Source organism: Lepidothrix coronata, unplaced genomic scaffold (genome assembly GCF_001604755.1).
Source record: "Lepidothrix coronata isolate B3197 unplaced genomic scaffold, Lepidothrix_coronata-1.0 Scaffold13, whole genome shotgun sequence".
Taxonomy (NCBI): domain Eukaryota; kingdom Metazoa; phylum Chordata; class Aves; order Passeriformes; family Pipridae; genus Lepidothrix; species Lepidothrix coronata.
In genome coordinates this window covers 7,216,295-7,230,536 of record NW_016690193.1, presented here as the reverse complement: position 1 = coordinate 7,230,536, position 14,242 = coordinate 7,216,295, and the positions used below count along the sequence as shown (strand labels likewise).

At 32.8% G+C, this 14,242-nt stretch overlaps 1 protein-coding gene across 5 annotated transcripts in view; it reads left to right on the top strand.

The window, feature by feature from the left end:
- The window catches only part of FSTL5 (follistatin like 5), a 291,375-nt gene that overhangs the window by 195,760 nt on the left and 81,373 nt on the right, over nucleotides 1-14,242 (top strand). For all 5 annotated transcript variants that reach the window (XM_017806036.1, XM_017806035.1, XM_017806033.1 and 2 more), the window contains exon 7: nucleotides 3,079-3,245. In XM_017806036.1, coding sequence (XP_017661525.1) covers nucleotides 3,079-3,245 — 167 coding nt within the window. The remainder of the gene's footprint in view (nucleotides 1-3,078; nucleotides 3,246-14,242) is intronic.

Below are 14,242 nucleotides of genomic sequence, written 5' to 3'. Positions count from 1 at the left end.
ATTGCATCTGGAGGAGTTACAAACAAGCTCACTAAGGTACACCATAGCAGAGCATTCACACTTCTGATAATGGCAGTATAAAAGGTAATATCTTATATAAAAGGTAATATAAATATATATATTTATATATATAACTGCTGTGTAACCAACAATATCCACATTTACTTTTTTGCTTGGTGATGGTGTCGGTAAGCAGAATTTATTTCACTTCCATTTTTTCTATACCTTTACTCTGTCTTTACATTTAAAATTAAATAAAAAAAAAAGTGTGTGACTAAACTTCAAATAATTATTATTGATTTACAAAGGCAACATGGATGCAAAGCTATCCTAGTTGTCCTAGTCGGGGATATCTCTCAGTGACCTGACATCACTATCTGTCAAAAAAGTATGTTGTCTCAGAACCAGGTTTTCATTTCTTTCAAGGAGGAAAGAAGAGATTGTAAATGTGTCATTTAGTTCCTGGGCCTAGCTTTTATGTTTCCAAAGGAATGTCATGGAGCCTGGGCTCTGAGAGAGGTGCTGCTCTGTGAACCTGAGAGTTTTTTGCACAGACCACACCCTTCCACCTCCAGCCGCATCTGCATCTTTCACCATGGCTGCAGACTGTTAATGGTCAGGGATTTTCAGGGAGTGACCTGTCAAAAAGCTCTGCACTAGGTACTGCCCTGTAAGCTTAGGGCTTTTTGGGTTAGGTGGTGCTTTTTTTCCCCAATAAGGAGAAAACATATACAATAGTTTTCCCCTCAGATAATAAGAAAAGCAATAATGCAACCTATATATGATATTTCCTGTGAAATAATAACTTATAAGTAATTTTATAATATATGAAGGTTTTTCACATAAATGTTGTTCAATATTTTGTGGGAAAGCAGTGATTCTGGTGCATTTATTAGAGTTTTTTTTCATAACTTGTAAGAAATATGTAACATCAGTGCATTGGCCAGTTCCAGGTAGTACAACTGTTTCTTCATTTTGCAAAATTTTGCATTTGACTGTTTTGTTACAATGTAAGCATGAGATAGCTGTTGTAATTGTCATTTAAATATATTGTATTGAAAATTGAGAATTTTTAAAGACATTCTTAGGGAATTCCTCTGGCAAAATTTGTATTATCATACATTATTATTATTATTATTATTATTATTATTATTATTATTATTATGTTTATAATTACTATTTTAAAAGTTTTTAAAAAAGTAATTGAACTATTAGTGTCAACAACATGATACATTAGTCTCTTAGTTTTGATTTCAGAATATCATTTTTGCTAATGTAGTAAATTTTAAGTTTTACATTTGGTAGATGTTCTCTTTTATAGTGTTGTGCTCTAATTAAAAAATATAAACATGTCTATAATAGCGATTGGTCTTATGCATACAGGCATACCTAATAATACTAGAGTTAATTAAATAAAGGTTTTGAAATCTTGTAGAATTTAAATTGTCTGTGTCAGTTTATCATATGAGACTTAGCAGTTTTCATAGAGGGCCCTATAATACCAGATGATTTCATGATCACTACTTCATGCCTTAAAGTATACTGATTAGTGACTTCAAAAATACAGATAATTACCCCTTTGTAAATGGAATATCAGAATACTTCTCTACCTTTTGAGATCTTTGCATAGTGAACTCAGTAAAGAGACAAAATATGGCTACTATTAGTTGCCCACCAGTTTTGAATCATTCAGTAATCATAAAGTTGTCTCTCAGTAAGTCTGCATGACAGTGTCACTGAAAAACCATCTCCTGTAACATAGAAGCTGAAGTGCTTCTGAGGATGCAGTAGGTTTAAAAAACTACAGTAAATAGCAGAATAGTCAGTTTAATTTGTACATATTCCTTTTCTTAGTGTAACGCATTGTGTCAGGTAATGCATCTACTTAAAAAAGGTCAGTCTCATTTGGGCATGTCTGGTGGGCACTGTCACTTCCATTTTGAGTCATAGAACAATCCTAAAAGAGAAAAGAACCAGGATGGGCTCTCTTTGGATCTAAATATAAAAATATTATTTTTAATCACATTTTTTAACAATTTAGTTTGATTATTTAAAAGCAAAGCTTAGTTTCCTGAGGATATTGATATGCTTTTTTAATGCTTGCATATTAGGGGGGTATGAAGTATTGCTTTTATGATGCTAAAAAGAACATATAAGGAATCTTAGCTTCCTTATAGATTCCTGCTTTGTTATAATGAAAGTACTAATGTCTCTCTTATATGAAAGTATTTTGGTAATTAAAAAATAATAGATACATGATGCATTTTGTAGTTTACTTGAAGAATGAAAGATAAAAAACTAGAGATTTTTCATGCTTTACTGGCTGAGTGGAAAAATTGCTATTTGGATGATATTCAATTCCTATATAGTTCTTTTGTCTAATATGACAAAATCCTTACAAATATAGAATTTTGATATGCTGTGTATAGTCAGGCACACCCCAAATGAAAAAACCAACTCTCAGCTGATCAGCCTGTAACCTAAGGCAATTACACAAGAGAGAAGAGTATACAGTGTCATCAGTCTGATATGTATCACTCCTTTTTTATCCAAGTGTCCAAATGAGTTCTGGGACATAGAAGTGAAGAGGCCTTCTGTTAATATTGGAGCTATTTAGTATATAGATGAGTGGAGAAAGACTCAAGGTCTGTACTCCTGTCACACATCTAAATTTTTTAAAGATTTTTTTTTTTAAACACAGAATAATGATGAACTGTTAGCTAACACGAAAAAAAAAATAGAATGAAGTTTCTGACTATTCCACTGCTCTGGCATTAACTGTCAGATAACTTCTGGTGTCTGACTTCGGATACACCATCATGTGTATTACAGTCTTACCTCTGAATTCATTTTCAAGTTAAATACTTCTTCTTACAGCATGATACTTGTCAGTCAATGTAATTGAAATGTCACGCTGACCTTTATTTGAAATCCTCTGAAATTCCTGGGGTTTTTGGAAGTTCTTTTTATTTTCATTCCATTTAAAATACGTAAATTACCCATGGTCAAAAAGTGCATGCTAATTAACTGTATGAAACTGCCTGCTAATTGATCTTACAAACAGTATGTCTTTTGCAGATGTAGTTCAGCTGAGTCTGCCTGAAGATCAAAAAATAAGCACCACTGCAGCAACAGTGGGACAAAGTGCTGTCTTAAGTTGTGCCATCCAGGGAACACTGAGACCTCCCATCATCTGGAAGAGGAATAATGTCATTCTGAATAGATTAGATTTGGAAGATATCAGTGTAAGTAGCAGAAAGTTCTATTTCACAGCTTATTATCAAAACTTGTCATAAATAATAGAAAAGCTCCTTACTCCTGGTATTTCAAAGAAAAGAAATGGAAATGATATGCCTGCTAAATTTTGTCTGATTTTATTTTGCTTTGTATTTGAACTCTTGCTGTTAAATATAAAGAAAAGATGTTTCACAGACCAACCATTTAAAAGAATAAATATACCAATAAAAGCACATGAAGACCAAATTGCAGCCCAAAATACAGTCAACATTTTACAGTCAGGGTTATACAGTCTTCAAATATCTAGAAGAAAAGAGATATTTATGAAATGAACATTTTAAGAAATGCATACAATCTGTACAAACAGATCATAATAATAACAACCGTATCTTCTAATAGGTCAGTGGAAATGTATTTTTTCCAAAATAAGTATTTCATAATAAAATTGATTCTTTTACTCATTCCTCCAAATATTCAGCAGTGTGTATGGTACCTCTCAGAGAATGAAAAAAGGGATATCAGTATAATTTATAAATCTTTTTTTTTAGTAAGGCACGTATTTGGCACCTAACTTAGCCTTGACCTCAAAATACAGAGAAAAATAGAAAATGAGAAACATGATAACATCTTCTGACAAAACTCTAAAAATATGTTTTCGGCTGTATTTTCTGTGCTTTTGGGTATGCTTACTTGGCTTCTGCCATTTTGTATTAGCAAAGTTATAAATGTGGACAAATTGACACATTGGGAGTTGTGCTTTCTGTCTGACCCCAGTGAGTCTGAAATCCCCAGAACTGTTATATGTGTGGAATACTACCACAATCAAGTATCTAATTTGTCTATTTTTATTTCTTTTTTTTTTTTTTAATGAATATTTTATTTCCAAGGTGGCAATAGTTTTCATGCATAATCTTTGTTTTGGTTTGGTTTTTCTTAGTTCTGTTACTAACCTGAGCTTCCTCACAGTGGTGCTCTGTAAAATAAGGGACAATTTCAAAGCTCATCATGCTTGAGTTGTAGCTTTAAGTCATTTGAGAGGCTTAGGATAAACCCAGCATCATCTGAAAAGTTCTCTTTTAAATAAAGGTCTGCAAAATCTTACTTGAGCACCAGAATTATGTTGGTGTGTGCATTTTTGTGTGCAGGTACAGTAAAAACTTTTAAGGGAGTAAAAGCTTCTAGTGACAGGAGCGCATAATTCTGATGATGACTGTATCACTTATTTGTTAGCTTAAGAAAAATATAAACAGACTGGAATGCTTGGAATTCTTTTTAAGCAAAAATTATGTTACAGTTCAGTCCCTTAATATTAGGAACTGTTTTGTTATGGTTCAAATATAGAAAGAGAAGGTCAGATCCAATATCCATGGAGTGAGGCACTAAAATTAATAGAGCTCAAATATATCTATGTGATATAAAATATATATATATATATAATATATAATAATATATATATATATATATAATATCTATGTGATAATCTAATATCTCTTTCCAGGTAAACAAAAAAAGGGAGGAACAAAGAATTAGTGGAGTTTGGATAAAAAAAAGAGAGAAAGACATTGGGTTAGATTGGTCCCCAGAATTTCTTTTCTTCAAAATTTATTTTATGACTCATTGTTTCCACAGATTTGATCTCTATATATTTATTTCTAGATTTTCCTTTGATTTGTTTCTTTTTTTTTTCCATATTTCTTTGGTCATTTCGTATCTTTCTGAACCAGTTTATCATATATTCACTTTTTTGGTTCTTACAGTTTCCTATTTGCTTAAAGATTATTATGTGACCATAATTTAGTATGCATTCAAGCAAAGTAATAAAAATAAAACCTTGGGGAAAAGAAAAATAATTGTGAAAAAAAAAAAGTCATGTCTTATATTTCACTGCAGAAAATGAATTTAACACTTAAATAAATATTACTTCAAAGGAACAATGCAGAGTGTGCACCAATGTATGTCACTATTTAATCACCAAAGAATATGTTATATTTATTCAAGCAATTTTAAACATTAAAAACCCCTAAGTCCTTGTAGAATTTAAGATGTCCCCAGAGGCTTTACTGTGGCTATATTATAAACTACAATGATATTTGCCTAACCTGAGAATTCTTAATTTACTCAGTTATACAAGAACCATGCCTGTGCATCTCAAGACTTACAATGTTGTGTAAACAGTAGTACATTTTGTGAAAAAAAAAAACAAAACAAACACTGACCTGGGAAGATAGATTGGGTTTGGGGTTTTTTCTTTAACAAAATGCATCAAAGATCAACATAACTGGAAGTCAGCACAAATATATGAAACCAGTCAGACTAAGCAGTAGTGACAATGTGATTTTGTAAATCATAGCAAGTGCTCATACTTACAAATTAAGTTTTTTCACTATCCAGTTCCCAATATGAAGTAAGCTATTTGCTTCAAGGAGGGACAAACTCAGAACAATGTAATGTCCTACTGTTTTGCCAAATGGAAAAATGCAACGCGAAGGAGGAAAGGAGTCCAAATCTAAACTGAAATTGATAGATGAATTTCTATTTATTTCTTTTTTTAGTATCCTACTCCTCTACTGAAAGTATACAGGATATATCTCTAAAGCTGTCAACTGTGGAGTGGCTAAGAGTGAGTCTTAATGAGTAGTGTTTTATACAGTCTAAAATAACTTAAAGAAATATGAGGAAATACTGTTTCACTTTCAAAGGATGACAATAAGTAGTGCATTTTAAAATTTTCTGTTACGTGTGTAGTCAGATACTAATAATGTAACTGTTAATATTCAGTTGACAATTTTAAAAGTTCTTACTACTCCTCAACTCTTCTTGTGGTACTTATCAGTAGCAAGTTGCAATACTTCCAAAAATAGTAATCTTTCTTTTACTGAAAGTAAAGGGAGTCAGGAATAATGAGCATCCATCTGAGTGAAATTATGAAAAATTATATGCCTCTGCCAGTTTTACTTTACTTAAATTGTAATATGATTGGTCTGTGACTCACTACAGAATTGATATCACGGGACATTTTGCTGATATTTTAGTGCACATATAAAAAGGCTTTTTTTTTTCCTTGCTGTTATCCTGTATCTTAAATTTAATATTTGTCTTTCCACTTACCTCTTGGAATATGTTTTAGCTAACCTATTATTAGAGAAAATAATTCCAATGTATGAAAAACAGCAGATATATTTCCCAAATGCAATACATACTAATTTTTTAATGTTAATTTATTCACTTTTTAAAGTTTTCATTTCTTATTTTACTTTATTTTCAGATATTTTCCTCCTGTTTTGCCTTCAGGTTATTCCCTATACATGTGAGCAATACACTTCCTTACAAGATCTCAGTCCTTTGTTCTTACATGTATTCAAGATCTACTGAGATAATTTGTCCATGTGCAAAGTGTAACAGTAACTTCAAAAGAGTGTAGTTCAACTTTTCCTTTTGATAAAAACCTATGGCATCTTTCTTCAGCTAGCCTTCATGGAAAGCACGTAATATTTCTAGTTTGGGCTTCTTGAAGTTATGTATAGGTTATATTTTTCTCAAAACTTCTCATTTGTTCATCTCATTAATTTCCACATTATGACTGTCACTTGTTTTGGTCTCATTCAGCAGCTGGCATTCTCTTTTTGACATATTTCCCCTTTGCCCGTCAAGAAAAAACACAACCCCGAAACACCATAATGGAGAATGTCATTAAAAGCTAATGTTCTCTAAAGAACATGATAGCTTATATTCTGTAGAGTTCTGCTCAGCAATTGATTACAGAAAGTTTTCCAGATTGTCCAAAACACTAAGTGTGTTTTTTAGAAAGGATTCCTGACATCTGACCTCTTTCTTCCAATTTCTCATCCTTTATTCCTCCTTTTTTTATTCTTAAGAAAAATCTCAGGAGAACCTCATGAATTATTCCCTTCCACATTGTCTTCTCCCGTGGGAGGCTATGGGCCTACATACAAGCTTCTCTTTGTGAATGGTTAAATTGTTCTTAGTACAACACTGTTATGACTTTAGAGCAATGGTCAGAAATATAAATGCCCTGTCTGCCAAGAATTCGAGAGAGAGTGTGTGTGTTTGTACTTCTGATAAAATCTCAAGTGAACCATAAATGTAGGGGAAATATTCCTCAATCTTTTTTATCTGCTCTCCAAAAATAACAACTCTTAAAAGTAAAAAACTAAGAAAAAAAAATAAATTATTAGGATATAAACTAGAGGACTTAAATTTCAAGAAAGTGAAGATCAATAATCAAAACAGAATAGTGTCATAGTTCTGTCCAGGACAGGGGCTGTTTTTGCAGTAGCCAGATGGGGACATGTCTAGGACCTGGAGGTAATTCTGTGCCACCTCATGTCGTTTTCTGGTGATGAGGAAAGGGCTCCCTTCCAGGTCAGGTAGCCTGGGGGAGAGGGGGCTGGGTGAGCAATCACATGTGTGAATCACTTGCCTCTTTTTTCTTGTGCAATCTGTCATTAGTATTGTTGCTGTTACTGTTCATTCTCTTATTTCATTGCTATTTCCAGTAAATTGTTCTTATCTCAACCTCTGATCTTTACCATTTGTGCCTCCAATTCTCCTCTCCAGTCCGCCACAGGGGCAGGAGGGTGAGTAATTGAGCAACACGTGGATTGGAGGGTTTCAGTGGGAACACTAAATTGTGGAATACCATTCCTAAACCATGACAAATAGATATTCAAAATTCGTGTAAACCAATTTCTTTATTTACGAGTGTGCTAAAAGAGGGAATGCCTGCTTGCGGGGATTAGTCAATGCACTGACTTTCTGATTTGCAGCAGCAAGCTCTGCATGCTCTTGCTTCATTCCTTAGGAGCTTTTTCTCCTCTCTGATGTTTTCCCACTGGCCCTCTTACTCTGCAGAGTCTTTGATGGGGGTCTCTCACCCTTATGTGAGGAAAAGTGTAGGAGTCCTATGACATGAAGGGAGCACCAGAACCTCAGAGGTGATGCTCCCACTTTTTGGAAGACAGTAACTCGTAGTCCAACAATGAAGAAATCAAACTGTTCAGTCACAGTACCATAGTCAAAAAGCTAGCAATCTTGTTCAATACAAAATCTGGGTCCTGACCAGTTTATTTTGAGCTTTTATTAGTAAATTGCAGTGCAGCAATTGCAGTGTCAGATCGTCTATGTGGTCCAGCAGTATTCATTCTGCGTGTTACAGTCAGGATATATGAAGTTGACTTTAAAAGCCTACTTGCAGGTTTTCCTTATATATTATGCTTATGACACCTCTGAAACATATCTGTTACATATTTCTCATATATTTTCTACTGATTTCTTTTCTTATGAGGTAGTTTGGTTTGTTTAACAGTGACTCATCAAAGTCAGCACATTTCTATTTTTACCTGTATTGAATTGTTACCTTTTCTATTGAATGGGGTTTTTTTCTATTCCACCTTAGAACTAAAGTGAAAATAATTATTGTCAAAAATGCCAATCAGCTTTATCAAATACCTAATTTTTTTTTGTTTACTTATAGTTAAGCCAAAAGTTTTGACCACCAGTGCAACCATCTCATTCAGTCCCCTTCCATCCTTCTTTTTTCTCTTCCTTTTTTTTTTGAATCTTATTTTGAGTCCTAATTAATTTTTTAGTGCTGGGATAAATCACATGTATGACTTGCAAGATATGGTATGTTTATTTTGAATATTGAGGCTATTTTAATATTTATTTTAGTGGTGGTATGATGAATGCTGCTTTGGACTTTACATTGTGTTTTCATGACACTGTAAAGGCACATATAAACCTGGTACCAAAGCTGATCTGTAGGCTTCTGGGTTAATGAAGTACTGTGAAAAAGATTGGGATGAGATTTCATTCACAAAGTATCAATTCCCATTAAAATAATATGGATATGCCAGTTCTATAAATCTAGCCTAACTGAAGTTATAATACTTCAGAACTTTATGATAAAGCTTATTATGTACATTTTTTTTATGGTGGGGACTATTTTAACTTTGAACCAACTGATGATTCTCTTTATGAAGAAATGTTAAGATCCTCATAGGCTTTCTCTTCTCTTGTGCTCAATCAGTGCACTTCATTTTATCTTTATTACAAATGAAAGTGTTTGCTTCAGAGGTGAACAGAGTCGTATTCTGTGGGCCATCATCTCCTCTCATGCTTTCAGCAGTGTAACTGAGATCAGGATCTGGTCATTTTTCTATTACAGAGTGGGGCAAAGTAATTGTTTCTTGCAGAGTGGAGTCCCTTGTCTTGCACTACTCATAATTTTACATTCTAGAGCTGTTTCTACTGTTAATATCCAAAATAGCTGAATCCATTAGTATTTTCCTGTTTGCTTTTCTGCATTTCAAGATAAAAGTCCTTGTGACAGTGAAAGGTGATGATATAACATGTAAATCCATTTCCCCTTACCATGAAGAAATCCTTGAAAATAACTGCAGGCAAGCCATATTAAACAACCTCAAAGACAGTGTTATACATTTCTGTCATTTACAGACAGAAATTATCAATAAAATGAGAAAGGGACACCGTGGATTTCTGAATTGCTTGATTCTTCCAAACGAATTTCTTAACACAACACATTGAACACATTGTTAGAAGAGTAGCTGAAATGATAAATCTATACTCCTAGATGTTTAAGAGGACCTTCTGTGGGAGCTTAAATATATAAATACCAAAGATGTTCAAAATATTGTTATCCTTGTTCTTCATAGATATATCTTGTAAAATGCAGTTGCTTCCATAATACATCAGTGATACTTTAATTTCTATTTTATTACTGTTGACTTTGTACAACATGGTTATATCCCCCCCTGCCTATTCTAAGTCTTGTATAGTAAATACTGTTTAGCACATTCTGTAGAAACATGTAACTATTTTAGAGTACAGGGATAGCAATTTAATTTATGTTAATGTTTTCCTTTCAGCAAGCTTTTAGATGCATCATGATTTTTCTACCATATTATTCATTCAAATGCTGTTATTTGTTGTCCTGCTATAGTAACTCCTACTCCTTTTTTTTTATTCAGAGAAAACAGAAATTTTATCACACCTACCTTTTTTTCACTTTTGCCTATCTTCCCTGCATTTTAAAATTAATGGAAAGCTGTTTAATATTCTGTGTTGTAAGCTGAATTCAAAATTTTTATGAGCATCACTTTTTCATCCCCATAGCATCTTTCTTCCTCAACTCTTTCTTTTCATTTCAAATTCAGTTTTCTCAGTTCTTTTCTGTATATGTATATATAGGGATGCAGTTTATGTCTACAATCAATATTTCTGTTACTAGCAAATTCAGTTTGGACTATTAATTTCTGATTAGTTCATGAAAAAATTGCAGTTTGATTTTTATGTAAAGTTATAGACTACTCTCACTTTTTCTGCTGTATACATTCCATCAGCTGGGTGAAACCCAGAATACTTTCTGAATAATTTTATTACTAGTTACATATTTATTTCTCCAACTTGTCCAGGTCATTTTGTAGCACTTTTTCTATCCTACTAGATTTAATGCTTTTCACAGCTTTGTTAAGAAATAACTGAAGGGGTTTTATTGTACAAAAAAAAAGATTACCAAGCTTTTCAGGTTATTTTTTTAGAAAAGAAGTCTCAAAAGAGCAACATGTATTAGGCTACAGCTAGCAGTAAAGGTCATTCCTTCTTAAAAGCATGAGAAAGATGCTTTCTTAATAATGGCCTCCTGTGGTTCACAGCCCTGACTTTGGAATCATTTCTGTAGTACATTAAATAGGAGGGCCATATCACCAGTAATAAAAGTGCTTTGATATCTAGGAGTCTGTTTCATTGAACAGAGAGGCACAATTACTTAAATACTAAAAGAAAAAAAAAAAAGAGCCCCTTTTTTCCCCTCCCTTACAAGCAGCCCAGGAAGAAAAATTAGGATGGGTAGGACATAACTACCTTTTGAGAATTTGGCTCAACTGGCATTTATATATTTTTAAAAAGTAATAATAATTAAAAAGAAAACTGCAGAAGTGTACCAAGGTATTTACTCAGTACTGACTCAGAAAGAAAATTGCTACCCACCTGAAAAATAATCGATACTGCTACTTGCAGAGGTGAACATGACGCAAATTACTTATCTAGATCAAGCTTGATTAGTTTGTGAGATCTGACTGGATAACAACAGAAAGGGTATGCCTGCCATGATTTTCAAATTATGATATGTAAGTTTTCTCTTAATCAAACTGGTCAGTGATCTGTCTACCCATACATCTGGTAGTATGTGGCATCCATTCATTTCTAAATTTTATTGAAGATCTACTTTAGCTCAGACTGATTTCTCTTTCACCACACAAAGTCATGTGCCATATGTTAATTTTATCACCTTCATGTGTATTCTTCCTTTCTTTTTCATGTTTACACCATTTTTACACAGTTATCTTAATAATCTAGAGCTCCTTTTTCAGAAATTTACATCCAGAACCTTTTCTGTTTGGATATAAAGAGTATTTGTATCCATAGCAAAGAGTTTTCATTGTTCTGTTAAAAAGGAGAGATAAAATAAACCAAAGATTTTTGTAAATTTAATATGAATTGGGGAACAGATGCATCAATGCCGTCCATCTGATTCTCCTTTCACGTATGCCTGCCTATTGTAGCACTTCAGACTACAACAGAAGTAGGAAAGTTGAAACAGTGCTTCTAAATAATACGTAGCTTGGCTTGTTATAACAAAATTGTCCTACCCTAAGGAAAAAAGGATCAATGAATCTGCATTCTTAATGTACTTTTGCAGATACAATGAGATAGAAGTGACTGGATTTTTTGACAGTTACCCAAAAGTACTTACTAAATATGTTTTGGGTTTGCTGGTGGTTAAAGTTTTTCCTCTAGAGCTTTCCAAGGGAAATACATTAATGTTTTCAAATAATAAGTCTTGGCATATAGATACTTAATTGAAATATTGAAGAAGAAAAAGAATATTTTTTTTTAATTGAAAATAAATTTCAGAGTACCTTAATAATAGAAAATGTTCTTATCCACTCTCATCTTAAGTATGTTATCTTGTCTGGTTTAAATCAGATTTATGAGTCCATTTACTCTTAAGAATTTTCATAAGAACAATTTTTATGCATTTAATTTCAAATAGTCCTGTTAATTGAGAGGAGGCTATGTCTTCCTTTGTAGCGTTTTTGCTCCTTCCAGGCAAATGTCTCTCTTTACAGACCTATTTATGTTAATGAGAAATAAAATAGAATTGCCATATTATGACATGGTAAACTATCAGTGCCATATCACTTTTTTCTATGAGATATTTTTAATTTTGTGCAGCAATTTGGTAAATGTTAGAAACTCTGTGAAGTTCCTGCTATTGTCATCTATAGTTAATGAAAGATGACTGAAATCCTGTTTTGTCTTTATATTTTTGACATTATATACATTAGTTTTAACATCTGACAAGAAATCAATTCATGTAAAAAGGCTTTGAAGTTTAACCTGTGAAAGTTAAACAATTAACATTTTAAATTATAGCAAAAGGGAGGCAAATCAAAAAGCCACCTTTTCTCCCGCCTATTATTATTATCTCCCATCTTCCTCTCTATTAATAAAGATCTTATTTCTGACATGGATTCTATGATCACAGAGTTAGCAACAGTTAATGATAGTTATAATTGGAGTAAAAGATAATTGAAACCAAGGGTTACCTAAAGAGATCAGCAATAGAAAAAGAAGCTCTGTACGTTTCAGTCTTGCAAAGTAAGACTGTGCTGCGTATAAGAAAAAAAATATGTGATGGTATTTCGGTAATACAGTTACATATGGTGACAGTAGCATAGAAGCTTCCCAATGAATAGTGCTGTCCCATTGTTTAAAATAATGACATAGAGTAAAGTGAAAAGAGAAGATTTAGTGTATATAGCTTCCTAGTTCATCAAGTACTTGTATTTCTAAAGAAATTTTGGGTCTATTACAAAACGCAGTACTTAGAAAAGCAAAAATTAATTACAGTAGACAAACATAAACAATAACGGTGTTCTGAGTAGTAAAATTATTTTGGTGTATCTTGTAGAAAGTTGAAGTGTGTTAACAAAGTGTTAGCTGTTGTTGCAATGGAAGAGAATTGCTTACTGTGATTGACAGAGCAGTTGTAAAAGTGAAGCAATGTATCACAGAAGAGAGAACCTGTTACTCAGTTCAAAGAGCACAGGAATCTGGTTGTGACTCAGTGTGGTACTCTCATTTGCATACAAATCTTATATATAAGTGTTTTGTTTAACTGGAGTTTATGGTCTTATTTTTAACTGGGCAACTGAAAGTACTTATGTTTTTTTTTTTAGTGTTCTAATGCATAAGAAACACATATACCTCAATTAGGCATTTTACTCTTAAGTAGTACACAGTTTATACTGCAAGTAACAGGATATGGTTAAAATTATATGCACAAAAAATGTGAGTGTTTAATAAGAACAAAGTTTTAAACATCAACAAGATTTATGTACTTTGTTAATAACAGCAAGAAAATATTTATGATCACTATTCACAATCCCTTTAGGAAATGGGGAATTTCCAGCCTCCCTTTCTGTGACTTGAACACAGACTAGATCAAAAACAAATATCTCATTAGTCGTAATGTGTAGAAAATAATGGGATTTTTTTAGTTCAGCATTATGGTATTATCTTCGTGCATGAACAGCTATCAAAATATATGATACCTGTAGGCTTATCACAACATCTTGGCTTCATATTAGTAAAAGGACAGAAGTTATACTTGGTACAGCTCTAGAAAATCTGTTTGTCAGTGCCACTCTATGCAGAATTTTATTTTTTTTTTTATAGACAATTTTCTGAACACTGTAATTTGTCTTGTTTTATACCAGGATGTTCTTGCAGTGACTTACAGTTTACCTGACCAGAAACCATAACCAGGGAATACAAAGGCTATCACTAAAAAGTATCATCACAATTCATTTCTGTAGGAAGGCTAAATAAAACTAAACAAACAGCCCTCCCCAACCAATCAACAACCAAGCAAAACCCGAAAAACCTGAGCAAAACCAAA